The sequence below is a fragment of the Neofelis nebulosa genome, chromosome 5 (assembly GCF_028018385.1).
Source record: "Neofelis nebulosa isolate mNeoNeb1 chromosome 5, mNeoNeb1.pri, whole genome shotgun sequence".
NCBI classification, from domain to species: domain Eukaryota; kingdom Metazoa; phylum Chordata; class Mammalia; order Carnivora; family Felidae; genus Neofelis; species Neofelis nebulosa.
The window spans coordinates 98,949,258-98,975,456 of NC_080786.1; the positions used below are offsets into that span (position 1 = coordinate 98,949,258).

Sequence of the window (26,199 nt, forward strand, 5' to 3'; positions counted from 1 at the left end):
GATGACAGGTCCAGGTCCTCACCTGCCAAGTCCCCTCGAGCCCAGTGGGAACAGCAGAGCGGGGCCAGCCTGAGGCGACAGAGTGGGAGAATGACGCATATCAGGCAGGGAGCACCTTCTCCGCTGCAATTCCTCGTTCCATCATCGCCTCACCATTTTCCCAAACCGGTGGCAACAATGGGCCAGCGCGGTTGGGTTTCCTGGTCAGGGAACTGAATGTTACAGAACCTGCTCTGGATCACCCGGCGGAAGAATCAAGCGGCACTTGGGCATCTTGGAAGGCAGGAGGTTTATTTCACATCATTGGGCTCAGAGGAGATTGTTCTCCAGAGGTCTGAGCCCGGAGCGCCGGAGCACAAGCATGGGGGACAATTTATAGTCTGTTACTTCCGCATTAGTAGTAATTTGGTGCGCATGCGCAACAAGCAAGGTAAGAAGAAGAACCCGGAAGGGGAGTCTTCGGGTGGGGACTGGAATTTCCCTACCAGTCCTGTCGGCCATTTTATCATTTTTCCCCACCAGACTGACTAGAAGACAGAGGCCACTGACAGAGGTAAGGAAATTGCAGTGGAGAACTAGTGTGGTTGATGAGAGAGAATAAATCTGTTTTTTGACACGTGGGATTTGTGGTAATAGCTGAATGTTTGAGTGGAAAAGTAAAGTTGAACTGACTTTTTCAACATGACTAGAAGCAACTTTTCTACTCAGACAACATGAAATTGGAGAGTCTAACCAAAATCAGACATAGGATAAAAAAAGAAAAAATCGAACATATTCTGTCACTCTCTTTTTTTCTCTTTTGATGTGTAAATTACTATGTGGGGAGAACTGAGGATATTTGCATAGCTTGTATTTTCTTCAGCATGGGGAATGATAAATGGAATTATGATGGAAATGTTATTGTTAAACCAAATGTTAAACCAAAATAAAAATAAGTAAGTAGGGAATGGAAAATGCTGGATTATGTGGGTAAATATTTTAACTTTTGGGGGCGTGATTTGAGAAACTCTTACATCTATTATGTCACTGGATCTTATGAATGGATTTATGGCTAACGCAAATGATACTGGGATGTTGCTAGACAAGATTTTAACTATTTGGAAGGAAAACAGATCCTCAGAGGGGAAACCATTTTTCCATTCCATCCGTAAAAACTACAGGAAAACTTCACCAGACTACTGGGTTTATAACGTTCAGTCTGGAGGGCTAATCTGACCTAATTTCTTCATACAAGAAGCCTCCTAAAGACGCTTGCCCTGTTTCTCAATTATTGGAGGATCCCTCACCCCCTCACCTTCTGGGTTCTCGCCACTTACTTTTATCTCCTCCCTCTTGTGCCTTATTGCTAGCAGCTATAAAGCAGTAGTTATGAAAGGGTTCGGAAATTTTTATTTGAAACAGAGATGAGTGTGTGGTTTGGGAGGGAAGGGAAAAAGGACTAAACAAAAGGAAGTGACTCTAAGCTGTTAGGAAAGAGAAGACCATTAATAGCAACATCTTGATTTCATTAGGAGGCGAGCTGAAGCCATTCGAAACAGGCAGGGAACTAGGTGATAATAAGAGAAAATATGCTTCTCAGACAAAGGAGCAGACAGCAGGGGACAGCAGTTCAGAGAAGGAGGCGAACATCAGGGACAGTGTGCAGAGAGGACGTGCTAATCCCTCTGAATCATACCGGCAGAAGCACGGGTCGTTTGAACTCCTTGGCAACTTCAGCCTGGTCTCAAAGTGCATGGTGAGGAATGAGAACAAAAGAAAAGTTCACTGTGAGTTCCTCTTGTCAAAGCAGAGGAAATTGCTTTGAGGCCAGCACTAGGAGATGCTAATGGTACAAAGCGAACCAAGTAAAAGAAGGAAAAAAATGTGCCAGGTCACTGGGAGCCTGCCTAGCATAGAGAGACATAAAACCACCACTGATGAGACATTCAGCCTAGGTCCTACCACGCACTGCTGTGCGAGTCACTTCTAACCAGTGTTCAGCTGGCTACAATCCGAAGAGGATGCCTCAACAGCTACAAGAATATTTGTTCACTTGACAAACTGTAATTGCACCCTCACTGTGTAGGGCCTATTGCTATTAATGCTGGAAGGTGCAATAGGAGCCCGTATGTCCCGGTCCCAGCCGGCTTTGTGAGTCAGAATCATTGGAAAGTAAGTGCTGGGCAATCACTGCTGACCCTGGAAGGCCACCACTCGGCAGAAAATACAGGATGATGTAGGAGAGCCAAAGTGGTAACTAGAAAGAAACGTGCGTCTGTTTAAACTCCTTGAAAGACCGACTGACTGCTGGTCTTCGTTCTCCAGGGCTCACAGTTCTCATCCATAAAATTGGCTGAACAGGATGATGCTTTCTTTTCCCTTTGAGCAGATTTAGAATGGTGCTAGTTGTTCTCGGGGGATCCTGCCATGGAGTTGGGACAATGTGGGGATCTCTTAATCTGGGAATCTGTAATCAGCTGCCGGAGCTAGAAACCAGAGGTGCTTTTTCTGTATTTTGATGAGTCACTGAGAAATTTAAAAATGCTAAAGATGTCAAAGCTTTCCCTCCAGATTCTAAACCAGGGGCTGCAAAACTCAGCACACCTAGGATTTGTTTGGCTAGCAGAATATTTTTTAAAAATGGAACCAGCATTTACAAATTGTGCGATTTCTGAATATCAGATTTGGGTCTTCGCTGAGACACTGGAAGATTTGACAGCAGTGGACCCACAGCAGCGATTGGTTAGAGGTGGGTAGCAGCTGTTCCAGTTTAGATGAAGCAAAGCACCTGCTCTCTGGTCTGACCATCTCTATCCCTCATGATGGTAACCATATAATTTGTCATCCAAACTAAGGCACTTTTGAGGGTAAAAGAGGGTGCCGTTGGTAATTATGCCTGGACGCACAGACACAAAACAGGGCTATTATGGGCAACAAGGATGTATGGTTACCCTAATTTACGTTGCTTACACTGGGTTCGATTTTTTTCCCCCCACTGTTATTTGGGTCATGTGGTCACAAGTCAGGGACTCTCCCAAGAAAGAAGGGAGAGAAAAGGTGTAAGTAAAATGAGGATGAGACCCAAACGCTGAAAAAAAGGGAAAGAAATGAAAAAGAATATTAAAATGAATGCCAATTACACAAAACCTTCAGGTAAAGGCAGAGCCTTGCTGGTGGCTGGCTCAGCATGTAAGTTTGACCTTCCCGGCTCCCTGCCCTCCATAGCACTGTCAGTTTTAATAAGCTGTAATCCCATAGCTACGAGCGAGACTAATCAAACTGCAGAGAGCAGCCTGTTTCTAATCAGGAAGGCACAGGATAATCATTTAACTCTGTGGTTTCTCAGTGAGCTCCAAGCTGCCTGGACAGAAAAAAAAAAAAAAAAAAAAAAAAAAAACCATCCTGGATAAGATAGTTGCTTACACACTCTAATCTTGACCTTTTGATGATCTTTGTTTGAAATTTTTATTAAAATGCTTTAATTACACAAGTATTTGGCTTAAAAAATATTTTAGAAGAATCTTTTCCCTTTATTCCCAGAGAATAACATATCGCTCCCCCAAGATATCTAGGACACCTCAGACTCTTATTGATTCCCCGAGTCCACTTTAACTGATCACAGACCTCAACCCTTTCAACGCCATTCAGGACGTGATTAGAGTCCCCAGACTGGGGGCTGAAGGAATTGGGGAACATGGAATGGCAACTCACTCTGAGCACCTACAGGTGCCAGCATGGGACTGTGGACTACATAGGCCGGTATCGGCCATTCCCCATTGGAGGAGTGGGAGCCAGGGCTGGGCTGCAGTGAAGCTCCAGAAGCACCCCATACATCAGGCCACACGGTCCTTCTATTCTCTCCTCCCTTCCCTTAGCACCCTCAACCCAGGGGCAAGTCACAAGAAGCTATTTAGTGTAATGGTTAACCGCAGAGTTTTAGTCAGATGCTGCTGAAGTTTAACTTGGGAGCTGACTAGTGGTAGGCCCTTAGGCAAACTACTCAACCTTCCAGAAATGCCTGGTAGGCCCCCAGGCAGGCTACTCAACCTTCCTGAAACTTCGTTCTTAACAGATGAATAATAATATCAGCGCTTCACGGCCTCGGCCTCGTTCTAAGGGTCAACAAGATATATATGGAAAGTACTTACAAAGGTACCTGGTACATTAAAAATGCTCCCTAGGTCGTGGTTATTATTATTTTTATTAATGTGCTAGCATGGTCTTAAGGCCCCTAATTATATAATTTAAAGAGACAGGTACATTGTTGAATCTCCTTGGATTCTGCATTCAGCGTTAAGTGCCCTTAAAACAATGACTACACATGAAATAAATGTAGAAAAAAATCTTTTTTCCAGTGGAGAAAATTTCTAGTATCATGGAAATTTAATATTTTGTTCAATAGACTCACTACTATTTACAGAAGACAGTATATTTTTTTAATTAAAAGTGTTTATTGGCTATTGACTTTAATAGACTTACATTAAAGGAAAGAAACATTTTTTTCAAATGTGCTAATAAGAAAAAGACCCAGAAAAATGAACAATGCTGGGGAGAATATTCAGTGTTTTGAACATAAATAAAACTCATAAATTTTATATGGATTCTGGGATATTTATTAATATTCCTCCAATGAAGGATTTGACATTGAACAAGAATACAAACATATGAATAAATCTAATCTATTTCAAAGCAATCAGCTCTTTGAGAGCAGAAACTCTTTCCTAAGTACCCTTGCCATTCATGGCAGAGAGATTATAGGAATGCTACGAACCTTCCTAAACCATTAATAAAAGAAAAACATATAGATACCCAACACATAAACATATAGTAACCACATAATAATTAAACACAATGTTCAGTAATGCCCACTGAAATGAACAAACAGCAAAATATATTCTAATAATGTAAAACAAATATATTTCATGCTCCTATAAAAACAAAGGCATGTTTTTGGTTCTGTTGTTTTTACAAAAACTGTGTGTGTACACAAGTGTATATATATTCTTACAGAAAACATGACAAATATAGAAAAGCCTAAAGAAAATGAAAATTACCTGTCGCACCATCAACATGAATGTCACTCTTTTGGTGAGAGCAGAAAACTCATAGAATCAGAGATGCCCCAAGAAGATTTCACAGCCTCAGGATCTGATGCCAATTCACCAAGCACTTCAGAATTCACAGGCTAACCTCTTTCTAGGCTTGCAAACTTCTCTACTATTGCCTGATTCTAGCATTTTGCCCACTGCATTTTTCACCAGGCCAACAGTGATCAATAAACCAGGACACAAGAAGGCTGCCTCCAATCTAAAACTTTTTGTTCCCCAATCATTAGAGCTGGATGGAATTTTAGAAGGTCATGTGGTGCTATCCACCATACCTGCTCCTGTTTGTTCAGGAGGAAATAGGCAAGGGGAGGTTAAGTGATTTGCTCAGGTGTCACAGCTGAGTAGAAGTGAAACCCAATCTTGTAATTGCCAGGCCAGGGCTCCACCCAAGTGGGCACATAGTGAGTGATGTGCAGTGATGGGGCTACACTTGTTATGTGCTTAGACTATTAATGAGCCCAGGGTAGACCATAGTGGATCTGTATGACCAGACAAAAACATCTGGGCAAACTTTTCGGCTCATAACAGGCCACTGCATGGACATAGACAAGTCACATACGGATAACGTGGTCAAATGAAAGAGTGTATCCTGGGCCAACTGATCATAGGAGAAATGTGTGAGCCCCACATTCCATGAAGATGTGAGCCTGGTTAAGTCCCAAGAACCTTTTCTGATTGACTGCAGTACTGGGGCAGGTTGGAAGGCAGAAGTGTCCAAGAAGGCCCTGAGAATATAAGAATTAAAACTAGGAAGCTCTTAAATCAGCTAGATGCCTTTTACAGTCAACAGCCATATGTCTACAGAAGTCATGCTGCTCATGACCAATCATCTCCTTTCCAGCTCTAATCCAATTCAACAAACCCACACAATCTCATCAACCCCACTTCAAGGCTGTCCCTTCTCATCTCAAGCTTTTGTCTTTGACTAAACGAATCTCCATTGACTAAAAGAGTTAGCACTGAGGGGCGCCTGGATGGCTCAGTCAGTTAAGTGTCTGACTCTTGATTTTGGCTCAGGTCATGATCTCATAGTTGTGAGATCGAGCCCCGTATCAGGCTCTGCACTGAGCATGGAGCCTGCTTAAGATTCTCTCTCTCCCTCTGCCCCTGCCCCCACATGCGCAAACATGCGCTCTCTCTCTCTCTCTCTCAAAAAAAAAAAAAAAAAAGTTAGCATTGAAATATTAAAGGTCATGGTTTAATTCTTTCTGATCAGTTGGGGGTCACTTAAGTCTTTATATGAAATCTCCTTTCTCATGGAGGCAGAGTTTGATACAAACATTCCTTATTTGCATAGACCTTATTCTCAAATACAAATAATTAAAGCTAAGATTGTTTCTCCTTCTCTTCTTCCTGTGTGACAACAGTGGGGCAGTCTCAGTGTGAAGAGTCTGATTTGTATATGCCAGGTCTCAAGACGCTTGCCTGCGGATGAGCTCTTTCAACTGTGCCAGTCTGTCACTTCTTAGTGCTTCCCGGATGGAGTGGAAAAAACCAAAATAGTGTTCAAAGTTGTGCATCATAAGCAGGACTCCAGCCAATAGCTCGTTGGTCACCAGCAGATGGTGGATGTACGCACGAGTATGATTCTTACAGCAGTAACAGGAACACCCTCTCACAAGTGGATCAAAGTCCTCCTGGTACCTGAGAAAGGAAGTTACAACAATATTCCAGTAAGTGAGGAATATAAGAAATCTGCTATCTATTCTGCTGGTACATAACCAATAGTTAATAACATCACTGGCAAATGTAGTGCCGGTCACCTGCTTAAGATGACAACGAAGTGAAAAGTTAACACAGAGCATGAGTCAGGAGACTCGGGAGTCTTCTTCTGACAGATATAACCTCCTGGACTGAGGCTTACACAGGAGCATCAGGAGAGTCACGTGATCACTCCCTTATGCCGAGCTTTGTAGCAAACGCTGTTCTGATGAATGATACTTTTTTCCCACTCGCCACCAGAACTAGGACCCGAAGACCCAATATGACCTTTCACTTGCATAGATTCCTGTGGTTTACAAAGCACTTTGACAAAGACTGTCTCACTTAATCTCTGCCGGCGGGGAGGGGTGGTGGGGGGAGTTAAGAGGAAGGGCCTCAGAGCTACCACACCTAGGTTTGATGCCTTGCTCAACTCACTCAGGCAAGTCATTTAACCTCCCTCTGTGTCTTTACTTTTTCATCTGTAATGGGAATAAGTGTAATAACAGTACCTACCTTAGAGACTTATTGCAAGAATTAAATGAGTTGATATAGCAAAGGATTTGGACACTGCTGGACACATACTAAGCACTACATGTGTCACTTTTTATCAGCTCTTAAGTTAAACAACTTGACCAAGGTCACAGAGTCAAGAGCAGTGCTAGGATCTGAACTTTAGGTCTAGTGCTGGCAATAAGAAAACTACAACTTCCAGTTAAATCTATAATGTAAGGGAATTTTAGTAGTAACCCATTTATATTACCCTAGCATTTTAAAAACAGAAATGAATCTCCTTGGCCATTTTCCAAGAAGTTAAATGTGGTAAACATCACCATTTCAGACCTACAATCAAGAAGCCCCTGTAGAATATAGATTAGACCTAGGATTTTCATATTCTTTCATAAATTTTCAAGTCTGTACTATTACTAGATAGACATAAGTAAGTCTGAATCCCTAGAGTGTTCCTTTACATAAAACCAAAAACACTCCAGCACAGAAGTGAGAGTACCAAACTCACAGAAAACCCCCTCACTGGTTCACTAATAATTACCACTTTAGGCCAAATACAAAGTTACAAGATCTCTTAGTTCATTCTTTATAGAGGGAAATCTTTTATTAAGATTTATAATCTGTATATAACCAAGATGACCTAAGTTCCTTAGAATTTAAACACTTTGTTGTTTTTTATCTTGAAATCTTTATCTTACTCTGTCATTATTTAAAGTAATTGGAAAGAGTAGAAGACACCAGACAATGTATTTGGCCTAATGTTTCTGACAGCTCTTCTAAAACAACAGTTATCTAGCCTCGGTTTTCTGACAAGACAAAGTACACAAATTCATCTGCAGAAAAAAAGTTTTTCTGGAACTGAATTTGAGAAGGCCCAAATAATATCCAACTATAAATATTTTATGAAGTCATAAACTGAAAAGGGAACAGTTACATAAACTTTTAAAACAGACTGAAATTAAAAAGTCAGACATCAAAATCCAACCTTAAAAAAATTCCTTACTTTTTTTCCTTCAGATTAATTTCAAATGATGTAATTTCTTGGTTGCAACTGGTTGTTTTAATTTTCTTTGTTTGATCTGCGTATTTTATTTCTTCCTGTGTCCCATTTTGTTGTGATACTAAAGGACAAATCAACAAAAAGTCTTGAATGAAAATCAGATAAAGAGTGGCCATTGGGAGATTTTTATTCTAGTTACTATTTTATGCCCTTTGACTCTGTAATTCCACTCATGAGAATTTATCCTAAGGAAATGACACAAGGAAAGTAGTAATATGGACCAAGATGATTACTGACATTCTCTAGATTATCAAAACTTGGAGATTCAGCAATGTCTAAGCAAACTATGGTTACAAGTATGTAATATATAATCTTACTCTCAAGGATTTTAAGAAAACAGGGAGTGTGTGTGTGTGTGTGCGCGCGTGTGTGTGCGCGCGTGTGTGTTTGGAGGGGGGTGGAAATCTTTTTTTTTTTTAATGTTTATTTATTTTTGAGAGACAGAGACAGAATGCAAGTGGGAGAGGGGCAGAGAGAGAGGGAGACACAGAATCTGAAGCAGGCTCCAGGCTCCCAGCTGTCAGCACAGAGCCCGACACGGGGGTCGAACTCACCAGCTGTGAGATCATGACTTGAGCCGAAGTCGGAAACTCAACCGACTGAGCCACCCAGGAGCCCCTGGAAGCGGGTGGAAATCTATGTGTGTGTGTTGGGAGTTATGTCTCATCAAAATGTACATGCAAATTGTGCTTTGTAACTGCCTTTGTTCCAAATAGATTAAAAGTAGAATATAGTTTTAATTTATGTATTCTGTATGGAGTCCCTGAAAGGAACTCAGATTATCCAGAACTAAATGGGGACTTGAGTTGTTCCCCTGAACTCTTTAGAAAAGAATGTTCCTGGATTTATAAGAGAAACACCAGTTACTATGCAAAGAGCCAGCTGTCTTGAACAGGGGCAAGCAGAGAAGTATTACTGGGAAGGAGTAGTAACAAGTTCAGGGTTGGCCCAAGGAGAATAAACAGATAGCACTAAGAAGATAATTTTGTCCAGATCAAAGGAAAGAGAGAAGTGACCTCAGCATTGAGGCTGTTATAATTTTGCTGCCATGAATTTGTATGCTGATGTGGAAAACTGCAACAACGCCCTGGCTTTTTGCAAAATTCTTGTCACTAGGGGGAACTATATTAGTTCCTATACAGGCAACTTACTCCTTTGCAATTGTCACTTTGTAATTGGCAAAAGACTTTAACTTACTATACACACACATACACAAATATGATTATTAATAATACTTTAATGGAAAATGTTCAAACTGTTTCAGTTTTCCTAATCATGAAGAAACACCTTTCTCTAGCCAAAAAGGAACTTGTGTGTTCCTGAGAATTCAGTATCGGGTTCTTTGTACAGTTTTACATATTCATGGTACAGAATAACAGTTATCCATGTCTTTATGGAAATAATTAAGCTTGTAAATGAACATTTATAGAGTTTGTGGTATGCTTTTTCATCAGCATACATTATATTCTGGTCAGTTTAAAAGACAGTAAAACTGACCTTCTATATATAAGAATTTGAACAAACCAATTTGTTTCCAGAATAATTCAATTTCGGTTAATGGTTAGTTTGCTTTATAAAACTATAACATCTTCTGGATGAAATTTTAATAACTTCTGGGGAATAAAGTGAACCTTTAAGAAGTCTCTGGCCTGAGTTCAATGTAAGGCTGGTGGTGACAGAGGAGCTCAAAGGACAGCAGGAAGTGGGAAGGGAGAGCCCCTTGCAAAGGCCAGCGGGCAAACTGGGCATGCAACAGCCACCCGAGAAACTGGGACCCCAGCCCGACGCCCGTAGCCCATATCCTAGTTCTTTTCCTACTGTCAGTTAAATGTCAGACTCTGGAACTGATTTTCTTGACTTCTAACTAAACAATAAAAGAAGATGGTGGTACTTCAAAGCAATATTAGCAGAGGAAAACAACTTTCACATCTCTGTGAAAAACCCAAAAAAGCGAAAGTGACACTAGGATCAGATGGGGTAAGACTCTTCTGTATTTTGATAGCATGGCCTTGGCAAAAAGCAGACAAAAACTCTTTTGTGAAAAACTGAATTAACTTTTAGTAAGCAGTTAAAAGGTTTTCTGTTCTTAGATTTTCATCACTATCCACTCTGAATGTTCTTTTTTCAAATTGTTAATAGAAAGTGTTTTGTTTTTCTTGGTTCTGCTCACTATAAAATCACTTCCAAATAATTGATGAGCTACAGGGATAGCACTAAGAACCGACCGGGTTTTGTGTGCCAACATGCCAGAGCGTATAGATAAGAAACAAAAATGTAGTTTTATAAAAGGCTGATGTTACAGTATGCACATATCTCTGGCTTGTGACTCAAGCCAAAAATGAAGAGGAAATAGAAGATACTTGAGGCTATCACAGAGACTAACTTCAGAAAACCTACACGTCTCTTCAGGGTTCGGCTGGTAATCAAAGCTGAAAGTCAGGGCACATCCCCGCTCTGTCACTTGATAAGGGAAGAAACTCTCAAATAAGTCCACTCCTCTTTCAATACACTCGAGCACCTCATCTGGCCGGCTGACTCCACAGATGAGCCTGTGAAAACAACAGTAGGAACACTGACGTGAGGACAATGCCAGACTGTGTAGCAGGCAACAGATAATAAGGTGTGGTGGAAAGAATGCAGGACTTGGGCAGCAGAGGGACCTGGGCTCGAATCCCAGTTCTGGCCTTTATTTACTTACTGTGTGACTTTAGGGAGGTTTCTTAACCATTCTGGGTTTTAGTTTTCTAACTTTAAAAACAAAAGCATAATACATAGCTCACAGATGTGTTGCGAAGATTAAGGAGTTAACTGTAAAAACACACAGAGGAATTTCAAGTCCCAAAGAGAAGTTCAGTAAAAGTTAGTTTCCTTCCCCCACCAATTCCTTCTGAACAGCCTTCCTAGTCTTCAACTGAACTTTACAGTCTATCTATCCACTACACAGATTTTTTTAAGGGTGCAAAGCTATAGGTCAACTATACTTCACAATTTTTAAAAGATTAAAAAACAAAAAAAAGTACAAAGCTGTGTGCTTTATTTCCCCCTCAAATACTTTCCATGCCTTAACTGTATTTTACTTATAGTTTCTTTTTTATAATTGGTTCAACAAAGACATTTTTATCTGTTGTATTCTTCATAGGTTCATTTACAAAGCAACTCGCGCTCTCAGAATTTGAACTCTGCCCACAGGATCTAAAACTCTATTTGGCTTTATTCTTCTTTGTATTTTCTCCATTAATAAAAAGTCTACATGGAATGAGGTGGTATTTTCAGAGGTAATGGGTAAGGCATTCTGGGAGGGTTAATCATACTCAACCAGGTTTTGCCACTAAAACAAGAAGGGGAGACACCCTGGATCAGGGTTGGCTGGCTGGCTGCTTTTCTTTGTTTTTCTACCCACAGTCCCTTTTATGAACTGGCAGAGAAAAGCTAACAGACTCCCTGATTTCTAAGAGAAGTCCAAAAAAATCTTATGTAATATTAAACAACCAGAACATTTATATATATGACTACAGTTTCCTTCAACTAATGTTTTAGAACTCCTCTCCAACTAAAGACGGCATTTCTACACACATATAGGATGAAAAACAATCCCAGCACTCAAATCCTGTAACAGACATCTGTGAGCATTTAGCTCAAAGAAGTCTAGAAAATGACTGGAAATACTAGTGCTGGACTGTTATCTGCACCAGAACAAGATAATCACAGGAGGGAGAACAATGAACACAAGAGAACCAGGTTAAAACGATGGGGGAAGTTCTGGCTGCACTGGCAAAGGGTTGGTGGTTCTGGCTGTTCAACTCTGTGTTACAGGGCTGTATACATGTGTAAAAATTCATCACGCTGTCCATAAGATTCATACACTTTATTGCAAATTATCCTGGGATTTTTTTAAAGTGGTAAAATTTACATATACTATATAGCATCCAACAGCCCGAGAGGTATAAAGCAGCATCCCATAATCAAACCTCTAAACAGGTGTGTAGGGAAAAAAGCATAAATATTCACACCACGTTGGACAAAAAACTAGAGATTAAAAAGCAAAACAAAACAAAACAAAAAGAAAAATGGCGGTAGTATAATAAGAAAGACATCAGCTGTACTCAGAACCTTAGGATTTTTAGCTTTAAATCTTGTAGATCACCTCTCTACACCAGTACATACTGAATCCTGTTTATGGAAAGAACTAGCCCTATTAATGATGCCAGTACCCTTGATTTCAAAAAAAATGGCAGTTACTACATGCCTCAAATCTAAGAACTTCTTCCAGGTTCTTATTACTACAGCCCACCTTCGTTCTGCTAGGCACCCCCGATCTGTCCTTAACTTCCCTTGATTAAGGCCACAGTCCTATATGACTTTATTCCTGTCCCCAGGGGCCATGTTATAATGAAGAATATTTGCACTTGGCACAAAAATGAAGGGAAACAGTATAACACCTGCCCTCCCTTATGAGGATCAAATAAACTAGTTCCCATGACAATTGTCCTCGTCTATATTCTGAAATCAAAGGCAGGACAGCTGTGATGGAAACTCTTCCCACAGTCAGCCTGAGCAGATTCAGCCCAGAAAAGGCATAATCAGTTCATCAAAAGACATGCCCATGTAGAGACTCGGCATAATACACAATCACCAGCACCCCTGCATTGAAGCCCACGAAACTTGGCCTGCGTCCTAACTGAACACTAGCCTGGGTTTGTCCTCCGGCAGCTCTGCAGTGACTGATGACAGCAAGTACAGTCTAGTTTCCAGGGTTGTGGGATTCCCTTGAAAGCCATCCAGAAGGAAGCCACCTACGGGCCGCTTGGCTGTCTCTCGTGCTGACCTCAGTCTCTCCTCCATCACATCTCCACCTTCAATCACACCAATGATGGTACTTTTCCGAAGGACCTATAGGAAGAAAAGACTGGATGCTTTAACTGTTTCCAGTAGTGGAAACCTTCGCTTAAATGGACTATACATGGAAGACCAAGAGATAGAAGAGCTCTCAGTGCAGTTGCTACAGCTGAAGCATGAAAGGAGGATGATACTCCCTCCTCCCCAAGAACCTTTAGGGCTCCAAAAACCACAACTTGAAAGCCACCCAAATAAGTAAGAAAAGACTGAGTAGAAACTGAGGCAATAAGCACATATAGTCATGTTTGAGCTTAGATTAAATTAACACCGAGCAAGTACAATTTAGGTTACCTCCAAGTCTCTTAGAGATGACTTTAAGAACTTTATGGTTGGGGGGCACATGGGTGAGTCAGTGGGTTAAGCGTCCGACTTTGGCTCAGGTCATGATCTCACGGTTCCTGGGTTCAACCGCATGTTGGACTCTGTGCTGACAGCTCAGAGCCTGGAGCCTGCTTCAGATTCTGTGTCTCCCTCTCTCTCTGCCCCTCCCCTACTCACACTCTGTCTCTCTCTCTCTCTCTCTCTCTCTCTCTCTCTCTCTAAAAAATAAACATTAAAAAAAGAAAAGAACTGTACGGTTGGGAACTGTCCATTTGTGAAAAACTAAAAACTACTTTGCACACCATCTTCAAAAACAAATCCCACAGGGCCCTATAATCTAAACATAAAAACAGAATTATAGAAGTATCAGAAAGATATATTCAAGTTTTTATAATCTTAGGGTAAGAAAGGCCTACCTAAGCAAGCTAAAGCTTACCCAAAAAGGCTAACATATTTGAGTACAAAATCATCAAAACTTCTCTAGTGAAGCATACTCTCAACAAAGGAGTTGAGAGGCAAAGGAGAACTCACTGCTTGTTGGAATAGATACCATACTATACTTATACCATAGAAAAGCCTCCAACAAACCTTCTAAGGAAATGACAACCCACAGACATCTGGGCAAATATGTGAATGTGAATAGGAACTTCTGAAAAATAAATGTGAATGCCCTGTACACATATGGAGAGCTAACTAAACCTCACCAGTAGGGAAACACAAATTGGCAACAATTAGGTACCGTTTTTGCCCATCACACTGACAAAATTGTTAAAAGACAGATAGTGACACAGTGGAGGAAAAAGTGTTAGAGAAATGACACATACTCTGATAACTAAAGAAGAGTAGAAATTAGTTCTGCTTTTTGGGAGGGCCAACGAAACAAAACTTGTCAAAATGTCGATGCTTTAATCCTATGTCCTAAAATTCCACTTATAAGAATCTCTCCTACGAGTATATTCATTCATAAGCACCAAGCTATATTCACAAAATGTTTAGAATAATGAAAAACTGGAAACAAGTATACATTAATAGAGTAAAGGCCTAAATAAATTATGATACATTCATAGTGTCTTCCTACTCAGGTGTTTTAAAAAGAATGCAGTGGATACAGCAACATAGGCATTGATAAGAAATGAAATTCTGAGATACTGCTAAACAAAATAAGCACACTTCTGAGCATATGACTATATTCGTGCAATAAGAACCCCATATAGTCATGTATATATGTAAACACTATGTATATGCAACTAAAAAGTAAGGTTTGCATGGAAAAATGCAAATTGACAGTGGCTCTCTGGTAGAAGAGAGGAATGGGGAAGGAGCCTGGATTGCTGTGAAAAGGGAATTTCACTTCTCAGTTTAAGCAAGAGGGACACAAACAGAAGGAACACTTGGGCTGCTGTGTACAGAAATGAATTAAGAGTGAATATGGCTAAAGGATGGGTAGGAGGCAACTTTAATAATCCAGATGAAAGACCAAGAGGACCCAGACTAAAGCAGTGGCAGTGGGTGAAGGGGAGGGGCAGGATCTGAAAACTCATCAGAAGGTACAATCCACAAACTTGACCAATTAGTTGCCCAAGGAGAGGGGGAAAAGTCTGGGATGACTCCTAGCTCCTGTTTTGGAAGTCCAGAGAGAGGATGAGAAGAGCAAAGATAGAAAATTCTAGGAAAACAGTGGAGGGTGAGGCAAGATGATCATTCTGTTTTGTGCATTGTGAGTTTGAGGTATCAGCCTCTAAGTATACAGACCTAAAGTTTCAGACATGTGTGATACAAATGTGACTGCCCGGCTAGAACGACAGATGCCTGGCATGCTGCTGCCACTCCCCATGGCAGACATGGCTGACAGATAACTCTCTTCCTGCTGCACCCAGGCACAGCTCCAAGCACCTTGGGATGAAACCCATTTGCCATCCCTAGCCTAGGAAATATATAAAGAAAAGAATGCCAGCAACAGTATTTAAGTATTTAAGGGCATTCAGAATAACAGGATCCAGGGGCGCGTGGGTGGCTCAGTTGGTTAAGCATCCCACTTTAGCTCAGGTCATGATCTCACAGTTTGTGAGTTTGAGCCCCAGATTGGGCTCTGTGCCGACAGCTCAGAGCCTGAAGCCTGTTTTGGATTGTGTCTCCCTCTCTCTGTCCCTCCCTTGCTCATGCTCTCTCTCTCTCAAAAATAAATAAACATTAAAAAAAAAAGAGAGTAAGAGGATCCAGTGAGGAAAAGAGGTATGCAGACATACAAAGTAGGCAGTTACACAGGCCTGCCCCTTTCCATGACTGACACAGCCCTATCTGGAAAATCTCCTTTCATGGATGTAAGAAGCATGATCATATAACTTACTATCTAAAATGGAACATAGGGGCGCCTGGGTGGCGCAGTCGGTTAAGCGTCCGACTTCAGCCAGGTCACGATCTCGCGGTCCGTGAGTTCGAGCCCCGCGTCAGGCTCTGGGCTGATGGCTCGGAGCCTGGAGCCTGTTTCCGATTCTGTGTCTCCCTCTCTCTCTGCCCCTCCCCCGTTCATGCTCTGTCTCTCTCTGTCCCAAAAATAAATAAAAAACGTTGAAAAAAAAAAAAATTATAAAATGGAACATAGGTGCTCTCTCCTCCAGCCATCCAAGATGCTGGAAGGAGAGAAGCCTAAGGGGAAGAAGGTGGCTCTGGCCTCTGCTGTCATGAAGAAGCAGGAGGCCAAGAAGGTGGTCAATTCCCAGTCTCAGAAAAGGCCCAAGAACTTTGGCATCAAATAGGACATCCAGCCCAAAAGGGACCTCACCCACTTTGTCCAGTTGCAACTATATCCAGTTGCAGCGGCAAAGGGCTCTTCTCTATAAACGTCTAAAAGTACCTCCCACAATTAACCAGTCCACTCAGGACGTTGGTCTTGGATGGCCACACAGCTACTCAACGCCTAAGCTGGCCCACAAATACAGACCAGACAAAGCAAGAGAAGAAAGAGATTGTAGGCCTGGGCTAAGAAAGCTGCCAACATAGGGGATGTCCCCACTAAGAGGCTGCCCGTCCCTCAAGCTGGGGCTAATACTGTTACCACCTTGGTGGAAAACAAAATGGCTCAGCTGGTAGTGACTGCACATGATATGGGTCCCATTGAGCTGGTTGTCTTCCTGCCTGCCATGTGTCCTAAGATGGGAGTTCCATACTGTATCATCAAGGGGAAGGCCAGGTGGGGCATCTGGTCCACAGGAAGACCTGCACCACTGTCCCTTCACACAGGTTAACTCAGAAGACAAAGGAGCTCTGGCTAAACTGCTGGAAGCCATCAGGACCAATTACAATGACAGATATGATGAGGTCCGCCATCACTGGGGAGGCAACATCCTGGGTCCAAAGTCAGTGGTTTGCATTGCCAAGTTGGAAAAGGCAAAGGCTAAAGAACTGGTCACCAAATTGGGCTAAGTGTGTGCTGTTGCTTTTCCTGTACATAATAGTACTAAAAAGTTCCCTTTCAAGAAAAAAATGGGACACATGTAAGAGTAATAACCATGTAATAATCATGTCAAGACAATAACATGATTATAGGGATAGAGAGAGGGACCAACACACAGCAATAATGTGAAATGGTAAGGCTGACTAGCATGGAAGAGGGGCTTGAGGCTCATCCAGCTGTTCTAATAATCATGCTGTCACACTCCCTGTCCTCCTTTCTACTCATGGAAACATTACTCATCCTACAAGGATAATTACCAGCTCAAAACAATTGCTAGTGAGCAACGCTAACAATTAGGACCCACGGCAATGTCCCCACGCTGAACTCTTACTGCAGATACTGAGCGTTCTATTCAGAATGACAACTAAGGTCTCTTCTAATCATTTCATGTACACTAACGTTGGTAGCCAATTACATTTTTTATTGGTACACTTAAGATACCAATGTTCTTCAGACTCAATGCGCTTTGCCACAGTGGGACCTAACCACTGCTCAGGATTCCTCCACATCAATGGTGTCAATGCTTGAATTCTCCCCTGTGGTCACACCTTCTCTTCTCCCACTAGCTCTGCTCTCTCCTAGTGAACTTCATTCACTCTGCACCCAGGATCTCTGATTTCCTGCCACAGCTACATCCTCCCTACCTTGTCATACCCAGCTACCATCAACAAGCATTTATCGAGGGCTTCCTTATGTCAGGCATTCTGCTACATGATGGAGACAAAAATGATGCTCAGAAAATGAGTTTAAGGAGGTCACAATGTAATAAAGACAAACACGTGAAGAAATCATTGTACTACAATATAACCTGAGCTATATAATATGGCCACATACAAATTAAAGGGGTGGCAAAGGATGAACAGAACTTCCTGGAAGGGTCAGGGACAGCTTCCTAGAACAATGAATGTAATGGAATGAGCTGGATTTGGAAGCAAGAGAAGGAATACGACTGGAGATAAGAAAAAAAGAAACAGCCCAGAAGGAAGTCCATGTACCGCGACAGCAGAATGACACAGGGTAACACTGCTGGGAACTGCAAGTGACTGAGAAGGTCCAGAGTGCCAGCTGCAGCCAGTCCTGAGCTGGAGAAGTGGGCAGAGGCCAGGTCACAGCAGGCTGTCCCTGCCACATAAGCACTGAATGGAAAGTCATTAAATTCTTTTCAGGAAGTTCTTATGGGCTCATATTCGTGTTTTATGAAGACTTCTCAGACAGCAGGGCTGAAGATGGATTGGATGGAAATGACACCAGAGACAGAGAGAATAATTAAAAGGTAACTGCCCACATAAGAGATGATGAGGTTATTCTGCCTCAAGGTAGTGATAAGAAGGATGGGGAGGAGGAGGCAGATCCTAGAAATCAAGAAGGATTCCTAGGAATCAAGAAGGAGTGGACAGTTGGATATTAAATTGGGTATTAAACGAAGCCTTGAAAGACTCAAATTTCTGGGCTGAGGAACTTGGTGGCTGCTATAAACCGAGAAACAGAAGAAAACAAGAGGTTTGAGGAGATCAGATACTGAGTTTGGTTACTCTGAGTTTGAGGTGCATGTGAGGGATATTCTAATACAACTCGGCTAAAGTCCACTTCATACAATTCTGAAGCTAAGCAGAGTGATCTTGATTATACATGAAATTTCAGAATTATTCAGCAATTAAAACTAAGGGAAAGCTGCCCAGGGAAAAAATCCAGAGTGGGGTGAAAAGGAGCCTAAGACAGAATCCTAGAGAGCAAGAATAGTTATGGTTCAGGAAAAGAAAACAGGAGAGCAAAAGAGACCAGGAAGTGAGAAGCAGAGAAGCGGGAGGAGGAGCAGAAAAGGAACCTAAGTAAGGGACAGTTTCAAACAGAAAGGAGTGGTGAGCGGTACAGCCTTACCTCTGACTCTTCCTGCAGCCGGAGACAATTATCCAGGAATAGAAGTGATCGATCAACAGACTTTCTGGCTCTTTTTATGGAAGTTGCTTCCTTACAAGATGCCTCTCCATCTGAGAGGCACTGGAACCAGTCTGGCTGAAGGGCCTGCTGAATTGCCATGAACTTGGAAGCAGTCATTTCGACTCGTCCCCCAACACCCCACACCGACACAGACTGTCAGGGAACAAAATAATGAGGAATCAGCAAGAACAAAATGCAAATAAAAAGAATAATAATAAAATGGTAAAGCAATAGTGAATTTAATTCCTCTTTACAAATGGAGATATGGTAGCAATTCAATATCCTAGATATGGTGAGTAGAAGAAGCTTCTTGCACCATTTTCCAATTCTCCAAGGACCTTATAGCTCTTAGAGAACCCTTTGGTGGCCACACAGCCAGCTTCTGAGCTAGCCCCAAGAATTCTTTGTTATACTTCTCTAGTCCAGTCTTCTATTCTCTGAGGCCCCACTCCATGCATGCTGTTCCTAAATACACCACAGACTTCAATCTTTCTCTTTGATCACATTGTTCCTTTTGGCTGAAATGCCCTTCCCTTCTTCTCTGCCTGGTAAAATACTATGCATCCTTCAGGACAGAATTCAAATATCATCTACTGTATTGTGCTTCCCAAACCTATCTGGGCATAATCCATCACTCACTCTTCTAAGCTCTTACAGTAATTTGTACTTATTTCTTTCATGAGAAATACTTTTATAAGTACCTTATAAGTACTTTTATAAGTACTTGACTAGAATATCTCAATTCATGTTTGTACCCCAAAAGCCTAGTCTAGACCCTTACATATTATTGAAGGTTAGTAAGTATTTACTAGCTTGAGTTAGATACAGATAAAAAAAGTAAGTCAGATAATACATAAGCATCTCTATATAATGTTCTTTTTTTGGTTACTCCTTCCTCTACAGTATCTTTCTTCTTAGAAGAGATTGACAAGGACATAAATGGGGAAGCCACATACATCTTTTTATTCTGGCCTAAGGCTTAATTAAGAACACTATTTAGGGGCACCTGGGTGGCTCAGTTGGTTGAGCGTCCAACTTCGGCTCAGATCATGATCTCATGTTTCGTGAGTTTGAGCCTCACATCAGGTTCTGTACTGACAGCTTGCTCAGAACCTGGAATCTGCTTCAGAATCTGTGTCTCCCTCTCTCTCTGCCCCTCCCCTGCTCACACTCCATGTCTCTCCCTCTCTCTCAAAAATTAACATTTAAAAAAAAACCAAAACACTGTTTAAATAAACCCTCTTTCCTTTACAAATGGGGTAGATAACAGAAGTAAAAATATCATCTTTTGGATTAAAATTACAAAATAAAGTTTAAAGCAGAAGAATAATTTAAAATACTTAGTCAAGATTAACAGATATTGTTGACATCAATAAAGTGGGTACAGGAAAAGTAATTGCATTTGTAAAGCAGCAGTATATACCGAGGCCTTGCCAGAATGTAGTCCTCAGAGACAAGACCAATGTGCCATGTCTCAGGTGAAAACTTGTAATGAAGTCCTTTTGATACTGTTCTTCACTAGCTAAAATCTCTGGCTGTGCACCCAGCTTTTTCAAATTCTGTTCTAAAAGCAAGCAGTATTACACTGAGACTCTACTATATATAGTTATACATGTGATAACACTCATCAGCAACTTCCCTAGCACTTCCTGAGGTTGTTAAAACTGCAAATAAAGCATGGCATAAAAAAAATTATTGCTTTCTATCATCATAGCAATTTTTTTTTTCGCCATGTACTTGACCTTCCTTCATCCCCCAATTTTTTGCAACAATGAAAATGCTGAGGATCTATATTCCTTACCTTAACTCCATCCACAGGCAGCCCTACTCTAATTCCTATAAACCACACCTCCCATTATATTCACAGAAATAAGGAAAAGGTATAAAGGGGTCAGGAATGGGCTAGCAACCCAGACAGTGGGATCCAGCATTGGAGGGATACAATAGGCTGACTATCTGGGACAAAGCTGCAGCCTTGGAAGCCCTTCTGAGAACACACCTTGTTCGTTACATAACCGGCTGGGCAGGGGCTGACTGGATCATGCAGGGAACAGTACAAGAGCGATTCTGGCATGCCTGTATAGACATAGAAAAGAACTCTTGAAAGCACTTACATCAACAATTACACTGTGTTGTAAGAGAGTGCAGCTTTATAAGTGTACTGCTGGATAAAGCACCTCTAAACATAGTAAACTGTTCATATCCGATCTCAGAATTATAAGAGGCCTGTCAACATGAATGAAAAAGTTACCTTTAAAACCTACTCATCTGAAAAAAGAATTAAAGGTTCATGTCCAATGACCAATGAGTTGCTACAAAAAAAAGTACATCTTGAAGTATGAGATACAATAAGTGTTTAGGGCCACATTGACCCTACTTGATTTGTTTTGAAGAAAAATTTGATATCAAGTATGTTCATTCTAGGTACCATCCAAAGGAACTAGCTACTGGAAAGATAAAACAATATGGTCAAAAGGTAATCTCATTAATAAGCAAGCCATCCCACAACATGGGACCTTGAGGCAGAATTACAGGTAAGCTACAGGATATTGAAAATGGATCAAATTCTCCGTAAGTTTCATTGACTCAAGATGACAATTTCTTAGGTTGTTTACTAAAAAATATTGTCATTAAAAAAAATCCAAAAAAGTGCTTACTAAACCATATGTGCTTAAATTTCATATGCAACTCTGCATTTTACTTAAAAAAGGATTTCACTGAAAAAAGACCCAGAAAATAAAGCAAACTAAAAAATAAAAACAAAAACAAAAAACAACTCTGCAGTTCTCCACCTATTTCCATAATTTCAGTTAGTATGGTTATCCCTAGAAAGCTTATTTAGCTATTTTCACTCAATTATATATTTAATTACATATATAATACATATATATGTATGTATTTATACTATATATTTATAATTGTATACTTTAAAGCTGGTTTTAAATTGGTTTCGGTCTAGGGGCGCCTCGGTGGCTCAGTCAGTTAAGTGTCTGACTTTGACTCAGATCATGATTCTCATGGTTCTTGAGTTTGAGCCCCACGTTAGGCTCTGTGCTGACAGCTCAGAGCCTAGAACCTGCTTTGGATTCTGTGTCTCCCTCTCTCTCTGCCCCTCCCTGCTCATGCTTTGTCTGTCTCTCTCACTCAAAAATAAACGTTAGTGGAGCCTGGGTGGCTCAGTTGGTTAAATGTTGAATTTCAGCTCAGGTCATGATCTCATGGTCCATGGGTTTGAGTCCCACGTTGGGCTCTGTGCTGACAGCTCAGAGCCTGGAGCCTGCTTTGGATTCTGTGTCTCCCTCTCTGCCGTTCCCCCACTCATGCTTTGTCTCCCTCCAACTCTCAAAAATTAATAAATGTTAAAAAAAATTTTCTTAATAAACGTTAAAAAAAATTAAAATTGGTTTCAATCCAAGGAAAACATTACATAAATTCCTCTACTGAAATACAAGGCCTTGTGACTACCACCAAGTTATCATGAAGTTTCCCTCAGAAGCAGAGGACTGAATAACCGATGGAAACTAAATTTTCATTCACTTATGTGAGTCTTAGATATTGGGAGAAAGCTTCAGGAGAAAGTTGTCTACAGAAGAATGGATTCTCAAGCTGGCACTGCTAAGCTTTCCTACAAACAAATGGACACATACATTTGCATATAAAATCCTATTTCTGGAACAAAAGATAATAAATATTAACATGAAAATATAGCTATAGGTAAACACTTGGTCTTCTGCATTATGTTTTAGGCTCAAACATGCTAGACTGTTTTGAATCTTAGGTATGTCTCATGCAGCTTTTTACCTCTGGGTCTTTGCTCTGTGCCTGGTGTGTCTGCCCACACGTGTGTACTTCCACCACTGTGCCCACCTCCTGACCTGGGTAACTCCTACTTTTCCTGGACTCAGCTGAGATACCCCTTCATCCTCTTTCTCAAGAATCCTTTCTTTAGTCCGACCTCCTTCCACACGTACCCCCTACAGCAAATTATGTGCTCCTCTCTCTGGGCTCTCATGGTACATGTACATATTCCTAATACTGCAAATGCGGTCACTGCATCCTACTACAATTACCTATTAATCTTTATCCCAGACAGGCTCTGAGTTCCACTGGGGAAGCAACTGTTGCTCTTCATCTTTGAATCCCCAATGTATGGTTCTCAGATGCCCAATAAGTGCTCATTAAATTAATGAATAAGTAAGTGTCTGAATGAAAGATCAGTCAACAGCACCTCCAAACTTCAAATTAATACATCACAAGACAGACACAAATAACAATTTTTACCTATAAACTTTCCAATTCCTTCCTTATATTCTGCCAAGACCTCATGGTGTTCTGCCCTATGAGCAAAACAGAAAAATACATAATGAATTGTCCTACAGATACTCTATGCAACAGCTGACAGTAAATGTAGTGTTGAACAACAAAGCATGCCATTATTCAAGAGTCCCAACTCATTAGGCTGTGTTCATTAGCCAGAGCATAGGTCTTCACTTTACAAGTGTTTCTGTGGGAACAGAAACTGGCAAAGATTAAGTGCTTCCAATACCCGGATTTCCTTCCTCCCCTATTATTAACACAATATTGCAGAGTTATTTCACCATATAGCATGTTCTTCAATGAAGGATAAAGTCAGTATGTACATTACATAAAATGATTTAACTCCATTAGTTTTGTTTTCATAAAATAGTACTAGCAAGTACATATGCAGATAAAGGGAAAAGTTTGAGGCTGGTACATGAAGACAGACTCTAGAGTCTAAGTTTAGTTCTTACCTAGCATTCCCTGCCTGTCACCTCTGGGAGTAATGGCAATGAAAGCCACCATACTGGCACGGTTGGATCAGAAGAATAGTGAAGCAGCTCTGGTATGTAGGTCTGGCCTGTGGCTTCCAGATTAGGGTCAGATAATGTATAATATTTGGTATCTCTGATTTCACTCTAAAAATCTACAAGTTTTTGTACATATAATCAAAAAAGTCTTTTCTCCCAAAAAACAAACAATCCAGGGAAGAAATGGGCAGAAACATGAATAGACATTTTTCTAAAGAAGACATCCAAATGGCTAACAGACATATGAAAAGGTGCTTAACATTGCTCATCATCAAGGAAATACAAATCAAAACTACATTGAGATACGACCTCACACCAGTCAGAGTGGCTGAAATTAACAACTCAGGAAACTACAGATGTTGGCGAGGATGTGGAGAAAAGGGAACCCTCTTGCACTGTTGATGGGAATACAAACTGGTGCAGCTGCTCTGGAAAACAGTTTGGAGATTACTCAAAAAATTAAAGATTGAATTACCCTATGACCCAGCAATAGCACTATTAGGAATTTATCCAAAGGATACAGGAGTGCTGTAGGGGCACGTGTACCCCAATGTTTATAGCAGCATTTTTAACAATAGCCAAATTATGTAAAGATCCCAAATGTTCATCAACTGATGAACAGATAAAGACAATGTGGTGTGTGTACACACACACACACACACACACACACACACACACACACACACAGGAATACTACGCGGCAATGAAAAAGAATGAAATCTTACCATTTGTAACAACGTGGATGGAATTGGAGGGTATTATGCTAAGTGAAATAAGTCAGTCAGAGAAAGACAAATATCATGTTTTACTCATATGTGGAAGTTGAGAAACTTAACAGAAGACCATGGGGGAAGGGAAGGAAAAAATATATATATATACAGTTACAAACAGAGAGGGAGGCAAACCATAGAGACTTTTAAATATGGAGAACAAACTGAGGGTGGAAGGGAGTGGGGGATCAGGCATCAGGGGCGGGGAAAATGGATGCTGGCGATTGAGAAGGGTACGTGTTGGGATGAGTACTGGGTGTTTTATGTAAGTGAAGAATCATGGGAATCTACTCCCAAAGCCAAGAGCACACCATATACACTGCATATTAGCTAACTTGACAATAAATTATATATTTATATAAAAGTCTTTTCTCTTTGCTGTACCTTATTAAGGTATCTAAGCTGTTGCCAGAGTTGATACTTAAATGATCAGATCTAACACTTACAGTGAGGACAGTGTAAGCTGAGCCATGGCAGGAACCCCGTGGATAGCATGCAGTGTCTGATGGGTCAGGTGTGGGGCAGAGCCGGTCTTGGTGTACAGAAGGCAGGCTGGAATGTCCATGGTGCGGTCTCCTGTTTTGCCCAGGTTTTTTATTTTTCCTAGGCGACAGCCATTAACTACCTTGGTAAGACTCAGCTTCATTCTGGGGGATTCCTCTAGGTCCTGATAAGAAAAGAACAGTACATTCAGGGGTTCCATGACATCTAAAGGCTAAGCATTTTACAAAGAAAGTAACCTACAAGATGATGAATGACAGCATATTTATTACTACTTCCAGCCTACAACTGTTTTAGATAGCAGGAAGAAAGAAATGGGAAAAGACCTGGACAGAATAAGATACCTTCTCCAAGTCTTAAAGCAAAATTATGACATCAACCATATTTAAATTCAGTCACGGAATTTTTGTCTGTGCTGAAGAAAAGCAAACAAACAGAAGGACAGGAGTAAAGACTAATCATGGAAAGAGTGTGCACTTTTTCACCAAAGGCTAACTTTCAGCCTTTAAAATGTATATAGAGGAAGGCCACACTATGTAAGCCATACTGATTACTGATTTGATTCATTTTTTTCTTTTTCTAATTTGAGAGAGTGCTAAGCAACATAGCAATTTTTCCTAACATGTTGTTACATAAAGAAAGCAGGTTCCAGGGGCACTGAAGTGGCTCAGTCAGTTAAGTGTCAGACTTCTGATTTCGGCTCAGGTCATGATCTCACCGTTCATGGGATCAAGCTCTCTGTATTAGGCTCTAGGCTGACAGGGCAGAGTCTGCTCAGGATTTCCTCTCACCCTCTCTCTCTGATCCTCCTCTACTTGTGCATGCGTGCTCTCCTCTCAAAATAAATAAACACTAAAAAAAAAAAAAAAATGAAGAAGGCACATTCCAAATCAGCATCCTGGTGTTTATTAAACTACATGGAACAATATACATCAAAAGATAAACAGAGATAATCTCTGAGAGGTGAGATTATCTCCCAATTTGTTCTTATATTGCGTCCAAATAGAGGTGAGAAATCACATGGAGCATATATGCAATTCATAAGCAATTTAGCACTACTTTTATCAGGGATCTTGGCGACTAGTCCCTGGTCCTTTTGTGTGGCAAACCCTGGAGCCTGATCTTGTCCACC

The 26,199-nt window shown here is 41.0% G+C and overlaps 1 protein-coding gene, 1 long non-coding RNA gene and 1 pseudogene across 4 annotated transcripts in view; 2 read left to right on the forward strand and 1 right to left on the reverse strand.

Moving 5' to 3' along the window:
* LOC131512534 (uncharacterized) lies at nucleotides 1-6,566 on the forward strand. The gene is made up of 3 exons (XR_009262172.1): nucleotides 1-553; nucleotides 2,662-2,728; nucleotides 6,455-6,566. It is a non-coding gene; the product is annotated as an uncharacterized LOC131512534 (long non-coding RNA).
* QTRT2 (queuine tRNA-ribosyltransferase accessory subunit 2) overlaps nucleotides 4,570-26,199 on the reverse strand; it is a 24,758-nt gene continuing 3,128 nt past the window's right edge. The window contains exons 2-9 of one of the 3 annotated variants that reach the window (XM_058731364.1): nucleotides 25,013-25,233; nucleotides 23,249-23,304; nucleotides 20,967-21,043; nucleotides 18,908-19,120; nucleotides 13,049-13,248; nucleotides 10,756-10,907; nucleotides 8,302-8,419; nucleotides 4,570-6,731 (exon numbers count right to left, since the gene is read on the reverse strand). In XM_058731364.1, the coding sequence (XP_058587347.1) occupies nucleotides 6,500-6,731; nucleotides 8,302-8,419; nucleotides 10,756-10,907; nucleotides 13,049-13,248; nucleotides 18,908-19,120; nucleotides 20,967-21,043; nucleotides 23,249-23,304; nucleotides 25,013-25,212 (1,248 nt within the window). In that variant the 5' untranslated portion in view covers nucleotides 25,213-25,233 and the 3' untranslated portion in view covers nucleotides 4,570-6,499. Of the gene's footprint in view, nucleotides 6,732-8,301; nucleotides 8,420-10,755; nucleotides 10,908-13,048; nucleotides 13,249-18,907; nucleotides 19,121-20,966; nucleotides 21,044-23,248; nucleotides 23,305-23,739; nucleotides 24,463-25,012; nucleotides 25,234-26,199 lie in introns of those variants that run through there. The other 2 variants (XM_058731366.1, XM_058731365.1) reach the window with 2 other exon arrangements.
* On the forward strand, nucleotides 16,188-17,108 carry LOC131512532 (large ribosomal subunit protein eL8-like; annotated as a pseudogene).